General features: G+C 40.5%; 1 protein-coding gene across 1 annotated transcript in view; it reads right to left on the reverse strand.

Annotated features, from left to right (window-relative positions):
* Positions 1-17152, reverse strand: part of LOC126355327 (uncharacterized) — a 234927-nt gene that overhangs the window by 85873 nt on the left and 131902 nt on the right. Inside the window, exon 10 of the mRNA XM_050005621.1 lies at positions 10528-10785. Coding sequence (XP_049861578.1) covers positions 10528-10785 — 258 coding nt within the window. The remainder of the gene's footprint in view (positions 1-10527; positions 10786-17152) is intronic.

The following is a 17152-nucleotide window of genomic DNA, read 5'->3' on the forward strand; positions in this document are numbered from 1 at the left end:
CTGAACGACTGGTCCACACATTTAAGGCTCAGATGAGGAAACTCCTGACTTCTTCTGCTGATGATGCGCTTCTCCAATTTCTGGCTTCTTACTGTTTCACCCCCATGGGTGACCACAGCCTGGCTGATCTCTTACACAGAAGACAGCCCCGCACGCTACTTCATCTTCTGCGGCCTTCCACCTCACGGCCGCGGGTGCCTTCCCTTCGCCGGTTCACTGCTGACGACCTTACATGTGTATGGGGATATGGCAGGCAGCTAAAATGGAGTCCTGGATGCATCTTACGACATCACAGCAAACACCTGTATGAAATCCAGGGAGACACAGGTCTTGCAGTGCGTCATTTGGACCAGCTATGGCCTTGTGTGCCAGCAACGCCTGTTTCGGATGCCGCTACATCACCTTCGGCTCTACCTGACGCTCAGGACACTGGAATCTCTCATTGCTCACAACACAGTCCTCTCACCATCATATCGGTGCCAGCACAAGAACTGATGCCACCAGGAGACGTGCCCATGCAGGAACCAGACGACCATCATCTGTCGGAGCAACTCTACTTGCCTCCTTCTCCTACGGACGTGGACACATCGCCCATGTCTCCTGTTATAACAACCCAACTTGCCACAATGGGCTGATTGGTTCATGAGGCCCTAGCAGATTCGACCCCCACGTCTCCTGTCATCTCTACCCGTTATCATCGGCGACACTTCCATCCGTACGGGAAGCCTCCTCCTCGAGACTTTACGGCCAGTCCAAAAACACCTATGGACGTTAGCAATTTACAGGCCACCTCCATCAAGACCTGTGAAAAAAAATTCAAAGTGTTGTGACTCGCCTATATTTCAAAGTGCCGCAATGCAGTTATGCGTATCCTCTACATGCGGCGCTGTCTGCCAGCCATGCAGCAGCAGCACCACCTAATCGGCCAGCCAGCCAGTGGCTGCTAGACTTGGACTCAGTTATGATTTGACTGTTAAAGTGTACACACATCTTACTCTGTTTACTTGATCTGTGACTATCATGTATTGCGTCTTCTTTGAAATATATTTGTTCAACTTGAAGTTATTACAGATACTGTGTTGACAAAATCCACCAGCCTGCAACCAAATAAGATAAGAATTACAAGCTATCAAGAGCCTTAATGCTAACAAGAGCATATTGGTACTTTCTGCTGACAAGGGAAAAATTACCATTATGATGAAGTCCAAAAATTATGTGTGGAAAATATGCAACCTACTAGATCTGAAGTGGCATTCTGTGACTTTCAGGATCTTATTGATTCCATTTTCCCACAGGACATCTCGGAGGTCATTCATGTGTGTCTTATGATAAGCTGCTTTATATGGAATGGCAATTTCTATAAACATCTAGAAGGCACTGCCACAGGTGGTCCACTTAGTCCAGTGGTTGGCAGTTTTTTCACAAGCAATTTTGAAAGACATGTGCTTGAACTGGCATTTTGTAAATGTAAAGGGTGGTACAGGTACATCAACAATATCTCTTACTTGTGGATTCGTGGGAGAAACAGTGACTTCCTGAGATAAATGAACAGTCTCCACACCAACACAAAATGTTTATGAGGAATGGTAAAAAGTTGAGGCACAGCACATATCAAAAACTAACATACATGGGCTGAAAAAAAAAATGAAAAAAAAAAAGGTTAAATATTGTCATGATGCACATGAGATGAATATGTGAGCCACAGCACCTCATATGCAAGATGCAAGACATAAGTAGCAAAGGTACTTCACCAGTTGTACAAGAAATGTCACGAAACCTAACACTCGGCAAAGTGATGCTTTACAAGAAGAAATGTTGAGCACAGCCTTTCTGCCATACATCCCCCAGTGATGGACAGAATCAGCTATATATTGTATGAAGTCTATTTACAAATTGCTCAACAAAATCAAAGAGTGCCAAAGACTGACAGTGGACAATTGTGTCTCACTTGCAGTGTCAAGAAACCATGTACATGTGGAAAAGTCCATGTTTGAAAGATTGGACAATCCGTCAATACCAGGATCTTCAGATATAAATGGTTTTGCATGTTGGGACTGGTAGAGAAACAAGCCTTGTCAGAGCATGCAGTATGTGAGACCAACCACATAATAATATTCACTGACATGCGTGTTACCACTGTGGAGTTTCCCTGCCCACTTGTTCTCAAAAATCATAGAAACTCACAAAAGTAAGAAAGATTAAAGCCTCATGGTAAATGGATCATTGTATTCATGTGCTGCAGCAAATAATTGTTGCAGGTAGCTAAGGGAGCAACACAATGATAATGATCAGGGAAAAGCACATTGATGCAACAGATACATGTAATCTCCAGACATGGACTTGACTACAGTATTATACTGTATTTCCAGAAAGATATGGAACTCAGGACAAGAAAATGCTAAATACAGAGTAAAATGTTTTATATGAAAATATGGGTATGGCATTTTCAACACCAAGAAATGTATGGTATTTCCAACAATGAAATAGCATTTACTTAAATGGCCAATTTTACACACAAATGGGGTCAAAACACCCAGTAGCTATGTAACTGTCAATTGTAAACTTCCATGGCCAGAAATGTCACTATGGTGCTCTGCAAAGGCACAGGGGATTTTCAAATGGAGAATAGAGGATTATTAGAAGAGTTAATTCAACAGACCCACCAAAACCTGGAATACACAGACTGCAAGTTACTATGTCTCCGTATTACACTCAGCAATTAATTGTGTAGTGGTGACTGCGATAGAATTGTCAGACTATTGCATTATACTGTTTAAGAAGCATATGTTGACAGCTTATAGTAGACAGAAGAAGAGATCTGATAATTTGTAACCTAATATGATGATCTAGCACTTAGATGTTTCCAACAGAGTTATCAATACATCTGGAAATGCATTATATGATGATGAGAGAGCTGTGCTTGCCAGCAGAGATAATTTCACCATTAGTCTGGGAGTTGTGTCCATGGAGGAAATAATAGTCAATGAATAAGCAGGCATTCACAGTGTGGACACAGTTTCTGTTGAAAAAGTCCATACAGTAGCTGTCAGAGTATTGGCCCACTTGAAGCTGCCAAAAAGAAATTACCTGTGGGTGAGAGCCATAAAATGCCTGAAGGAAGATGATAGTATTATCATTCCCCTCACTGGCATGGGAAATATCACAGTAACTTTGAATGTCACTGGCTATCTTATTAAGATTAACAACTTATTAGATCTGCCAATGTATAGGAAACTGAGTAAAGATCTCACTGACAAAGACTGAGTGAGTTGGCACAGTAGTTAGCACACTGGACTCGCATTCGGGAGGATGCCGTCTCTGACCATCCCGATTTAGGTTTTCCATTACTTCCCTAAATCGTTTCAGGCAAATGCTGGGATGGCTCCTGTGAAAGGGCACAGTCGATTTCCTTCTCCATCCATCCCTAATCCGAGCTCATGCTACGTCCCTAATGACCTCATTGTCAATGGGACATTAAACACTAATCTCCTCCTCCTCCTCCTCTCACTGACAAAGTTCTTATAACTTTTATGTGGCTGATAAAAAAGTTCTCTACCAAACAGAGCAATAAGGAAAGTTAGTTCAATTCAGCTGTGCTACCACCAAGACTTTGTGGATTGCTGTAGTTGCATAAAGAACATACACGTTCCTCTGAAACCTGTAGTTTGTCCATTTGTTTTCCAACCAATGTCATTGCCAAGTTCTTGATCACATTACTATGACCATTTGTGGGCCAATCAGACTCCTATATCACAAATTTGCCACAGTTTATAAGTAAATTAAATAGCATAGTTGTCCAACTGGAAGACATGTTAATTATTTTAGATGTGGTATTGCTATTAACTATGGTTCTATTCCATGAGCTGAATTGTATTTTTCCTCCTGATATTGCAGAATCATTTAAATATTGCCTCATGGCCACATATTTCAACCAGAACAATGAGTTCTATGGATAGACAGATGGTGTGGCTATGGGCAGCTCCTTAAACCTAGTTATAGTGAATTATTTGCTGGAAAAAGCAGGCATCAGAAACTGCCAACAAAAAACCCAACATTTGCTTCTTCTATGTAGATAATATGCTTGTTTTGTGGAGGAGTGGCAGAGAAGAACTAAGTTGTTTTTGTAAGCATCTCAACAGAATGAATCCCATGATTCAGTTTACTGTGGATAGCTTAGGCCACACAGATTTCCAAAAACGCATGCACATGGACCATTACCTTGACTGAGATTCAAATGACCATCCACAAAAAGGCAAGGCATCATGAAAACATTAGCAGATTGAGCAAAGAACATATTCAGACCATAGTTGCCTGAAGCAGTATTAAAATACCTTACCGATTCATTGATCAAGAAAGAATGTTAAGACCATCATGCAAAAACTATAGCAGTCCACAAGCACCTGTAAAATTGAAAGTTTTCCTGTCTTTCGTGAAGGGTGTTGTTGATCACATAGTGAAAATTTTGACAAAACAGGATATGCCTATTGTCTACAAACACACCCAGGAGATCTAAAACATCTAAAACTTGCAAAGGTTTTCACAAATTGCTGGAAAAAGCAGGAATTTATAGGATTCCCTGCACTTGTGGGTAGGTGTAAATGAATACTACAAAAGGAATGGCAATACAAGGGACTAGAAGAGACAGGAGCTACTGTAGAATGAGAGAGACTGACAGATCAGCAGTTGCGGAATGTGCTTTACAGCCAGGAGATCACCACATACATTTTGATAGGCGTCAAGTACCAGCAGCCACAAGTGGATACCATGAAAGTCTCTACAGAGAGACCATAGAGATTGTCAAACGTCCCAGGTATTTCAATAGGAAAGGGGAGGGTATGAAACTGAATATCATCTAGATTCTGGTGCTGAAGAAGTTTGGTGCATGTCCACTATGGGGTGATAACGACAATGGCCAGTTGCACCCAGGTATTCAAAGTATGTGACGTAATGCCACTGTGTGGGAGCACATGGAACAGAATTTTGATACAGTCAGTAGTAAACCCAGGAGTGAATTGGACACTCAAAGAAGCTACAATCCCCCTTAAAAATGTCTTCCTCAGATGAGGACAAAACATTGTGTATTAATGGTAAATCCATCTTACCACATTATAACAGCCCAGAATATATTATTAATTGTGACACATTAGTAAACTAAAGAAATATGTAAACTAAACAAATATGAAAGTAATGAGGAGTAGTAGAAATACAGGACGGAGAAAAATTTTGACCCTAGATAGCTGATGCCAGTAAGAACCAAAATTACTAATCAAGTGTAGGTTGACAACACACTATTTTTAAACTATGGAAACTTGGTGCCACATGCTCTGATTGCCCTCAGGATTACCCTGTTGCCAGATGCTCTGGACAATGCATGACCGCGAATGCTTTGCCTGCCAGAGATAATGGCTAGGGAAATTTGTATTTGTGATGCCCACCAACTGACAAATGGCAACAGGGAAATCTTACAGCCAATCGGAACATATGGTGCCAAGTTTCCATAGTTTAAAAATGGTGTGTTGTGGACCTACACAACATTAGTGATATTGTTTCTTACTGGAATCAGCTATCCAGGGTTAGAACTTCATCACACAATATTTCTCCGCCCTGTATAGTTAGTATTGGACTTAACATCAGAATTTTGACTATTAAGAAGATGATGTTATGGAATTCTGCTACCTTGTAAAGAAAACAATTCATGATGGATGTAGCATGGAGGGTGTAAAAGGCAGCTTAGCAAAGAGAACTTATCTGCCAAAAGAAGCCTACTAACACTAAATATTGGCCTTAATTTGAGAAAGAAATTTATGAGAATGTACATTTGGAGCACAGCATTGTATGGCGGTGACTCAGGGACTTTTGAAACACCAGAAAAGGAAAGAAAAGAGTTGCAGCATTTGATATAAGTTCCTATGGAAAGAGAGAGAGAGAGAGAGAGAGAGAGAGAGAAAGGGAGGGACTGAGGGAGGGCAGGAGGGAGGAGGGGGTTATACATACAATAAAGAGATCTGCAATATTGTACATTCTAATTTACACAGCCATGTATTCAGTCACTGAATAGAAACAACATCACTGTAAGGATTGTCTTTAATGGAATTTGTATACTGGATAGTTTTCATTTGCACAGGTATTTTAACAAAAATTTCACTCCTATATAGAATGCATCCCTCTGACACCTATTGGTACATGCATGGATTGAATGAAAGTTTTTGCTGAGTCTGGTCCTGTGGTCATAGACATCACAGTTCTGAAAATTTTTTCATCATCTATTTCATTTGTTTGGAAAAATTAAATGGTTTCTCTTCCATGAATGGATGGTAGTGAAAGTATGTTAAGCACTGTGAAGGTATTTTTGCATGATTACTTTATTGTTTTCCATTTGTTATTCTAATGGCATTCTTTTGAATTTTAAATGTACTGAGAGCTGCCAGAGAGTTTCCACTGTATGTTAAACTATAGTTCAGACATGACTGTTCATAAGCATAATAAGGACTTTTAACAGTTTCCACATTAGTTCAAGGCTTCAGGGGCTCTGGAGTTAATGTCCTCTACTTAGTTTACCATTTATACACTCAAACAATACATTTGCATACTCTATAACAAGTCTGACTCAAGCTGCTAGATACTGTGGTCATGTGAGTGTGAGTTGCATTAGCATGAGTGTGTGTGTGGTATCACCGCCAGACACCACACTTGCTAGGTGGTAGCCTTTAAATCGGCCGCGGTCCGGTAGTATACGTCGGACCCGCGTGTCGCCACTATCAGTGATTGAGGACCGAGCGCCCACATACGGCAGGTCTAGAGAGACTTCCTAGCACTCACCGCAGTTGGACAGCCGACTTTGCTAGCGAAGGTTCACTGACAAAATACACTCTCATTTGCCAAGACGATAGTTAGCATAGCCTTCAGCTAAGTTATTTGCTACGACCTAGTAAGGCGACATATTCAGTTACCATTGATATCATGAATCATGTACTGTCACAAGTGACATTCATCATTAATGGATTAAAGTTAAGTATTCCACCAGCTACATCTGTTTTTCTCAATTCTAATTCCCTTGTCATGTTCCAGACCTCACGCCAGCCTGCATGAGCTGAGACGCATGCATTTCAGCCTCCTTTAGTAATACGGTGTTGGCTCTCCTGCCAACCACAACGTTGGCGACGAGAGTAAAAGTGTTCTTATCGATATTGCCCTGATTTACTTGTGTAATGGCTTCGCCACAATCTCCAGACACACTGTCTGAATTTTATCGCTTACAGAATCAGCAGACGCAGGCCTTACTGGATGCCCTTGGACAGCTCGTCCAGGGTCAACGTGCGATGCAAAACGATGCGGCAGCAGCCGCTTCACCTCTACCGCAGCCACAACACGCTGTTGCACCAACTTTTCGCACTTTTGATGCTGCACTGGAAAGCTGGCCGGAGAGGTCACGCCATCTTGCCGCCTACAGAATTCAAGGTAACGAGCGGCAGACTTTTTTGTTATCTTCGGTCAGCGTGACTACGTACCATGTGATAGTTAAATTATTTCCCCAACACGACGTAGCGATTCTGTCCTACGAAAATTTTGTCTGCATTAGATGCATATTTCAAAGACTCAGTCAATGTAGTTGCCAAATGGTATTTCTTCTTTCGTACACAACGTACGGCAGGTCAGACTAATCGGGAGTGGGTTGCAACCTTGCAAGGCCTTACTGGGGATTGTGCTTTTGAGTGTCAATGTGGACTCCCTTATTCAGATACTATGGTTCGTGATGTAATTGCACAGAACGTCTCTGATGTTTGTATAAGGGAACAGATTTTGAAACTAGGAAATCCCTCCCTTCAACAAGTGATGGACATATTGGATCGGCAGGACACACTTGACTTTGCACAGGAATCATTTGAAACTTTACCAGCAGTGCATCAGGCTCACCGGGCGAGCTGCATGGAGCAGTAAACAGCCCTCGCGCATGGCTCTCAGCCACGAGCGCTGCGCAGGCAAGCAAATGCAGTGATCAAATCATGCCCGTGGTGTGCTACTAAACATTCACGTGAGAATTGCCCGTCACACCAAGCTATTTGCTTTTATTGTAATAAAAAAGGACATGTTCAGAGTGTTTGCCAGAAAAAGCTCAGATCGGAAGCTCAAAACTGATCCAGGCCCTTTGCTTCACGCCGGAATCGGAATCGAACCAAGGATACTCAGGCTCGCGAAACTTCGCCTGTGGAAATTCATTTAGTTCATTCCACTCCACCCAGTGCCACTCTCTCTAACAGTGATTGTGTTTGTCCCAAAAATAGTGTGTGTCAACATCACCGGAACTCCCGTCAAGTCGCAAGTGATTATGTACCAGTGTCAGTTCACATTGCACGAGACAGTCGCTCTTGTCGTCAGCAGGACAATAAACTTTTTGTAGGCTTGGACATTAATGGCAAAGTGATACCATTCCAGCTCGATACAGGAGCTGCAGTTTCACTGATCAATCAAGACACATACAAACTACTGGGCACACCTCCGTTGCGTGCCGCAAGTGTTAAGTTATCTAGCTATTCCGGTTAAGATATCCCTGTGTTAGGACAGTGCAGCCTTCTTGCAACATACAAAGGACAAACAAAACTTGTGTCATTTCACGTCCTTAGTTCTTCTTCTGCAGTGAACTTGTTTGGTTTCGATTTATTTCAGTTGTTTAACTTGTCTATAGTAAATCAGGTCCTATCAGTGAACCAGACTGTGCCTTCAGACAGTGTTTCTCGTCTATGTGAAGAATTTGCAGACATTTTTGCAATGGGCCTCAGTTGTGCTAAGAACTATAAAGCACATTTTGAACTGAAAGTAAACACGCAACCGAAATTTTTCAGAGCGCGCAATGTTCCCCACACATTGTGTGATGAGGTCGCAAAAACATTACACGATTTGGAATCACAAGGTGTGATTGAACGTGTGCAGGCTTCTCTCTGGGCATCACCCTTAGTAATTTTGCCAAAACCTTCCGGAAAGTTGATACTTTGTGTGGACTTCAAGGCAACAGTGAATCCACAACTAGTGATTGCAACTTTTCCTTTACCCCGCCCGGAAGATCTTTTTGACAAACTGCCACCATCCAAACATTATCCGCTATGTTTTGCATTGAAGGTTTTCCACAGACTATTGTTTCCAACAATGGCCCACAATTCATGTCCGCAGAGTTTCAGTCATTCTGCAAGGCCAGTGGTATTCAACATCTGACGTCCACGCCATTTACGCCACAGTCAAACGGTGCCACTGAACAATTGGTCAGGACTTCAAGTCACAGATGTTGAAGTTAAAAGAAACACATTCTCGGAAGGAAGCCTTTAAATCGGCCGCGGTCCAGTAGTATACGTCGGACCCACGTGTTGCCACTATCAGTGATTGAGGACCGAGCGCCGCCACACGGCAGGTCTAGAGAGACTTCCTAGCACTTGCCCCAGTTGGACAGCCAACTATGCTAGCGATGGTTCGCTGACAAAATATGCTCTCATTTGCCGAGATGATAGTTAGCATAGCCTTCAGCTACATTATTTGCTATGACCTAGCAAGGCGCCATATTCAGTTACCATTGATATTGTGAATCATGTACTGTCACGAGCGACGTTCGTCATTAATGGATTAAAGTTAAGTATTCCACCAGCTACATCCGTTTTTCTCAATTCTAATTCCCTTGTCATGTTCCAGACCTCACGCCAGCCTGCGTGAGCTGAGACGTGTGCATTTCAGCATCCTTTAGTAATACGGTGTTGGCTCTCCTGGCAACCACAACAGTGTGCATGTGTTTTTGTTATCTAATTTTGACAAAGACCGTGTAGGCAGAAATCTAATTGTGTGACAGTCTGTTTCTTGTGCCTTTATGTGACTTAGCATCTCCACTATATTGTGAGTAGCAACTATTCCTTTCATTATATTGTTACATTTACATACTTATTATGTTTAATCGATTTAACAGTTTTGACAATCCTCAAGAAAAATTCTAGGTTATGTGGATGCTTATTTTGTTGATTTATGGCAACTGTTTTACTATTATTTATAATTAAATGAGTGTGGTCTGACCAACTGCTGATTGGTTTCATGGCACAATTTACAGGCTGCTGCAGTTTGTGCTGTTTCTCACCTTATAGCAGGACTGCCATACAGTCAGGAAATAAGACACTTTAGTGTGTATTTACGTTTATACTCGGACCATTAAAGTATAGCAGGAAGAATAGTGGTCCCATAAACATTTCTTGGGGTGCATGTACATTTCATCTACATTTCGCAGTTCTTCAATATCTGCTTTGCACTATTGATTGTCAAGTAATTATTTGATCCACTTGTTTGAAAGGACCCATTGCCACAGTATTCAATCTCAGTACCTAGATTTGTATGTTTAACTATGTCAAATGCTTTGGACTTATCTAAAAATATCCTAGCTGATAATTGTTTGTTATCCATCAGATCTCAGGTACTATTAAGACATTCATAGATTGCTGCCTGTGTTGATTTTGCCCTTCTGCATAAATAGTAAAAAATGAATAATATTGTTGGTTTTACCTTCAAGGATAAGTTCAATAGTCTTTTTAAATTCCTTGGACATATTCTTAATGCCAACATAACAGGTCCACATTCCAACTTCCTTAGCTGTAACATGGTCCAATGTCAATGTGCATGGACCAGGACCAAGCAGTTTATCATTTGAGTTAGGAGGTACAAAAGTGCAGTAAAGAGCTCCGGTTTCATTGCAGTCTAAGTCCACGTTATCTCCTATTTTGATGATGATTGTTTTAGATTGTCCCAATAGAGTTTCTCCATCTGCAAAGAAAATGTGGACTTATTACCGAGCTGCATTAGTTACATAAGTGTTTTTTATTGCTGTATTATATTACGCAAATAACATGCACATATGTAACTGAGAAGTGTGTCATGGTTGCGGAGAGAATTTATATGGTGCATTTAATCAGAATGCTAAAAGCTTACTTAAAGTTATTAAATATTATATTACATGGTAATATTAATTATAACTAAAACACAGTACCCAAACTATAGTTCAGCTATATTTACTACAAAAGATTTGATAATATCTGGTAGATTATTGAAAACATATATTTTGATGCATATGTGATTTTCTTCTGAACTATAGGAAAACACTTGAAATGTTTGTAAAAATTATTTTTAGTTTCAGTGTTATAATGATTCTTCATACTACAGGTTGAGGAAAGTAATGTACTAGCTGCAACAAAGGGCTTTATATACTATTTAAGACATAAATACATTTGCCTTTCCATTAAGTGGTTGCCATGGACTGTACGTGTTACACTGATTAGCTTATAGCTCTAAGGTTTCCATGAGAACTGAACTACAAAAACTTTCATAGTGTGTCTTGTACCATGGCTGCGAAGCAAACCTGGGTCTCATGTCCACTAGACAGTTGTGCTAAACACTACACCATCCTGACGCAGAGGTTTTGCACAACTGCACAAACTACCCTTGCATGTCCCTGTCCTCAATCCAAATTTTCATCCTCGCCTCATCCCACTTGGTATTCCCCCTAAACAGGGTCAGGTATTGGAAAAGCACTTCAGTATCAAATAAAATGGGGGAGTCTGTCTAAATCCAAGGCACAGGTGCCTTAATCAAATAAAACTACAAATTCTAGAGATACATCTATGAAGTGACAAATGACAATGTGTACCAAGGCCAAGACTCAAATATGAGTATCTAGCAGACTACTTTCCAGGGAATTTGTGAGGAGTATTCCTTGGCAATCTCAAAAAAACACTGGCCATCACCTTACCAGTTGACAAAATGATCTTTGCCTTCTTCAGTGCACTATCACCAATCACCAGCATTTGTGTGTTGCTTAGACTGCCATTTTGGCTCTGGTGTGTAATGATGGATCCAGATTTCATCAGCAGTCACAAAATGGTACAAAACATCTTACAGATAAACTTTGTGCTGAAATTTTGCCCCGGATTCATTTTTGGTCGACTGTGAGCAGTCATGGCACCCAACTTGCACACAGTTCTTCATAGTCAGTTCCCTATGCAGGACATTATGGATTTATTCAGTTGAGAAGCCAGCAGTTTTGATAATTTCATAATTTTTATTCAGTGCTCCTGCATCACCATACCATAAACTTTGTCAATGATTTCCTTTGTGGTAATATCAATTGGACAGCTGGAGCATCCTCCATCCAATCAAATTTAAATTCATTAATCTAAAAGTACATGGTCTTTAGTGATGGTGCAGAGTCCATTTGAACTACATCTGATTCTGTTTTGATTTGAAGTCTAACCCTTTAAATCAAAATGTTTACTAACACCATGAATTCAGTTTTCTCCCCTTTCAATTGCAGTCGGCACCCTGACCAATTCATACGGCTGACAACAATGAACAGTATCCTATACTTTGTTGAAATTCTTCATGCAAACCTTGGAATAATTAAGCTTACCAGCCATGAATGTCTAACAAAAATGTTCCATTCTTTTATGAAAGTTTACCAGACTCATGTGATATACAGGTCATAAAATCCCGTCTGAGGTTTGCGATCATTTTTATTTTAATAATTGGCAAACCAGTGCTGTACAATCACAATTAAGTCATGAGATGTTCAATTGACTCTTTTATTAGAATGTGTTATGTGTTTCAGGATTCCATCCATCTTCATAACATATTACTGTAACTGTGACACATGAAGTCTTGAAGCAGAGCATATACTGACGCTAAACAAGTCAACTAGCAATGAAGTGCCTTCTGTAGGGGGCACTGAATGGTCATGTGCTCCATGCATTAACATGTAATTTAATACTAATATACTCAGCATATAACATCTAACAGAGTGTAATTACAACTAGCAACCAGAATGGTACTTCCATACAAGTGTCAACACTAAAGGATTTTTTAATTTTTTTTTAACTCCAAATTTTTTACATACGCAAACGTCTTAGGTGCCATCTGTTAAAGCCAACAGCAACCACATTGGCAGCAGCCATTCACCTATTGAATTACAGGCAATGGATACTCATGGACCATGATTGCCCAAATAGAAGTCTTCAAACAACAACATTTTCATAAAATCTAAAACACACACGGGGGTTATACCTCATACATTCTTTATGTAAACTAGTAGCACGACAATTGCCTGAGTCCTACCTATGCTATCCAGATGGAGGAGAGCTCTAGATTTAAAATGAATACATAAATAAATAAAACATTAAAAGCGTTAAAACTTTAAAGTCTAAAATCAATAAAATAAACTGTTGTGTCAGCAAGCACTACCCCTTAACACATTCTTTCTTTCTTTTTCTTTTTTTATTTTTATTTATTTATTTTTTTTTTTATTTTTTTATATAGAATTCTCCAGTACCCGGATACCATAGGTAGGACTCAGGCACTTCTCATGCCACTAGTTAATATAAAGAATGTATGAGATATAACCCATGTGTGTGTTTTGGGATTTTATGAAACTGTTCTTCCTCTCACCATTAAAGTTTTTTCCATGTGGTAGAGGGGTGTAAGTTGTTGTTTAAAGGCTTCTATTTGGGCAATGATGGCCCATGAATATCACTTGCCTGTAATTCAATTGGCAGACGGCCACCACCGACGAGGTTGCCATTGGCTTTAACAAATGGCACCTAAGTTGTTTGTGTATGTGATCTGATCACAGGGTTTTAGTTTATGATGGATAATTTTGGTTATATTTAATTTGGTGGTATTCTTTTAGAGATGTGGGAGGTAGATAGATTTATTCATGAAGGAACTCCCTCCCCCTCCCCCCATCCCTCTATTATTTATTTTATATATACATATGGTTGGAGTTGTGCTTAGCGCCACTATTGGCTATAGGTATAGTATAGCAATGTAAAAATGGTGGAGGTTTTTTTTTTAAATAATGTAAAACTCCTTTAGTGTAAATGTGTATGGAAGTACCATTCTGGTTGCTACTCATAATTGCAACCTGTTAGATGTTATATGCTGAGTATATTACTATTAAATTACCTGTGAATGCATGAAGCACATGACCATGCCGCATCCCCTACCGAAGGCACTTCACTGCTAGTTGACTTGTTTAGCATCAGTATACGCTATGCTTCAAGACTGCAAGTGTTGCAGTTATAGTCATATGTTATTGGGCACTTTCTTTGAATTGTCAAGGCTGTATGCCTGGTTGGTTAGAAAGGAGTTGAAGTTTGTGGTATGTAACTCATATGACCCGATCTTATTTTCTGTAATGTTGAGATGTGTTGAGTGAACTGTTCACTTATGTTTTGTACATTTTTGTAACAGACGTCTGAAGATGGGTGTAATCTCAAAACGTGTAACACGTTATAAGAAAAGAGTCAATTGAACATATCATGATTTTATTGCGACTGTACAGCATTGGTAGCCAATTATTTACCAGACTTATCAAACTACCCTGATATTTAGTGGCAGCAGAACATACACAAATTAAAGACTGTAGTGACTGGCCAGCTTTCAGAACCAGTGGCTCCTTCTTCAGGCAGAAGGGTTGAAGGGGAAGGAAGAAGGGTGAGGTAAAAGGATTGGAGAGGTCTAGGAAAATGGGTAGATTTTGGGAAAGTGGCCCAGAACTGTGTGTCAGGGGAACTTACCATATAGGGTGAGAAGGAAAGATTGATTGTTGGGAACTGCATCAGGCAAGATTTGAAAACTGGAGAGCTTAAAGGTGGAAGACAGGGTAATATAGAAAACAAAGATTACTACTAAAACATCATAGATGAGTTAATAAGATTGAGAAGCTAAGTGCATTGTATGTAATAGAGGTGGAGGAGGCAGTGAAAAATCGGTGGGAGAGACAATGAAAGATGGAAGAAATTAAAACAGAGTGAAGTAAAGGGTAGTTACAGTGAAGAAAAGATGAGACAGAAGAAATTAATATAAATTAAGGCAAGGAAGGTGGTGAGAACCAAGGATATGTTGTAGTGCCGGTTCTCATCTTTGGAGTTCTGAGGAACTGGTGTCTTGATTTTTATCCAGATGGTGCATGTGGTGAAAGAGGCACCGTGGTCACGAATTTCATATTGTAGAACACACTCTGCAACAGTATATATCGAGTTGCCAGAATATGCCCATTCATCCTAATTGAAAATTTGGTGGTAGTCATGCCAATGTAGAAGGCTGAACAGTGTTTAATAATAGCCAGACATGTTTCATTTCACATGTGGCTCTCCCTTTGATAGTATATGTTTTTCCAGTTACTGTGCTTTTACAGGTGGTGGTAGGAGGGTGCATTGTGCAAGCCTTGCAGTGGGGATGGTCACAGGGGTAGGAAACCATAGGGTAGGGAGATGGGTACCGAAGGAGCATAGAGTCTGACAAGAATATAGGATCGATTGGAAGGGCAACAAAAAGCTATTCTAGGTGTACTGGGCATAATTTCAGACAGAATGGATCTCATTTCAGGGTATGATTTTAGGAAATCATGGCCCTTTAGAAGTAGATGATTAACACATTCCAGATGAGGATAATACTGAGTCACCAATGGTGTGCTCTGAAGTTGTTTTGTGGAGGGATCAGTAGCACCAGGATTAGATGTGATGGCTCAGGAAATCTGATTTTTAACTATGCTGGTGGGGTAATTATGTGCATTGAAGGCTGAGGTGGGAATGGTGGTGTATTGCTGTAAAGGACTCTGCATCCGAACAAATACGTTTGCCTCAGATGCCAAGGCTTTATGGGAGGGATTGTTTGACATGGAAAGGATGTCTACTGTCAAAATGTAAGTACTGTTGTTCATTGGTAGGTTTAATGTGGGCAGAAGTGTGTATCTGGCCTTTGGTGGGGACAAGATCAACATCAAGGAAAGAGGAATGGAATTCAGAACAGGACCATGTGAAATTTAATTGGCAGAAGGTATTTAGAGATTCCTGATATTTTTGTAGGTCATCCTCACCATGAGTCCATGTGGTAAATATGTCATCAATGTATCTAAACCAAACCAGGATCTGAAGACTTATGGCACCCAGGAAAGCCCCTTCCAAGTGACCCATGAAAAGGTGAAAAGGAAGACACTGTATGTCTGCCCCTCAAAGGTAAAGTAGTTTTTGGTAAGTATAAAGTTGATTAAGGTGAGTAGGAAAAATGTCATAGGTTTGGAATCAGGTGGGCGCTGACTGAGGAAATGTTCATCAGCAGACAGATTATGTATGTGGGGGTTGTTGGTATAGAATTACGTGGCATCAATGGCGAAAAGCAAGTTGTGTGATGGGAGTGGGTTGGACACGGATTTCAGATGATCTAGGAAATGGTTGGTATCTTTGAAATAGGAGGGGAGTTTTTGTACTATGAGGTGCAGGTGTTGATTAACTAAGGAAGATATATGTTCGGTGTGTGCTCTTAAGCCAGCAACTACAGGATGGCCAGGATAATTGGGTATGTGGATCTTAGGATCATCTTTTACCTTCTTTCTAAGATCCCAAAACCAGTTATCCTTGCCATCCTATAGTTTCTGTCTGCTTCTCAACATTTCCTCAGTCAGCACCCACCTGATTCCAAACCTATAACATCCTTCCTACTCATCTTCATCAGCTTTATACTTACCAAAAACTGCTTCACCTATGAGGGGCAGACATACAAATAGATCAGGGTTATGGCCATGGGAACCAGGATGACTCCTTCCTATGACAACCTTTTCATGGGTTGCTTCGAAGGGGCTTTCCTCAGTTCCATAAGTCTTCAAGCTCTGGTTGGGTTTAGATACATTGATAACATCTTTACCATATGGGCTCATGGTGAGGATGACCTGCTGAAATTTCTGGACTCTCTAAATACCTTCTGCCAGGTCCTCTTCTGAATCATATTCATCTTTCCTTGATTTTGATCTTGTCCTCACCGAAGGCCAGATACACACTTCTGCCCACATTAAACCTACCAACAAACAACAGTACTTAAATTTAGTCAGTTGCCATCCTTTCCATGTCAAACATTCCCTCCCCTTCACCCTTGGCATATGAGGCAACTGTATTTGTTCAGATGCAGACCATTTACACCAATATACCACGATTCTCAACTCAACCTTCACTGCACATAATTACACCACCAGCCTAGATGAAAAGCAGATTTCCTGGGCCATTACATCTAATCCTGGTACTACTGATCCCTCCACAAAACAGCTTCAGCACACACCATTCATGACTCACTATTATTCTTCCACAGGGCC

This window comes from Schistocerca gregaria, chromosome 3 (assembly GCF_023897955.1).
Source record: "Schistocerca gregaria isolate iqSchGreg1 chromosome 3, iqSchGreg1.2, whole genome shotgun sequence".
Lineage (NCBI taxonomy): Eukaryota > Metazoa > Arthropoda > Insecta > Orthoptera > Acrididae > Schistocerca > Schistocerca gregaria.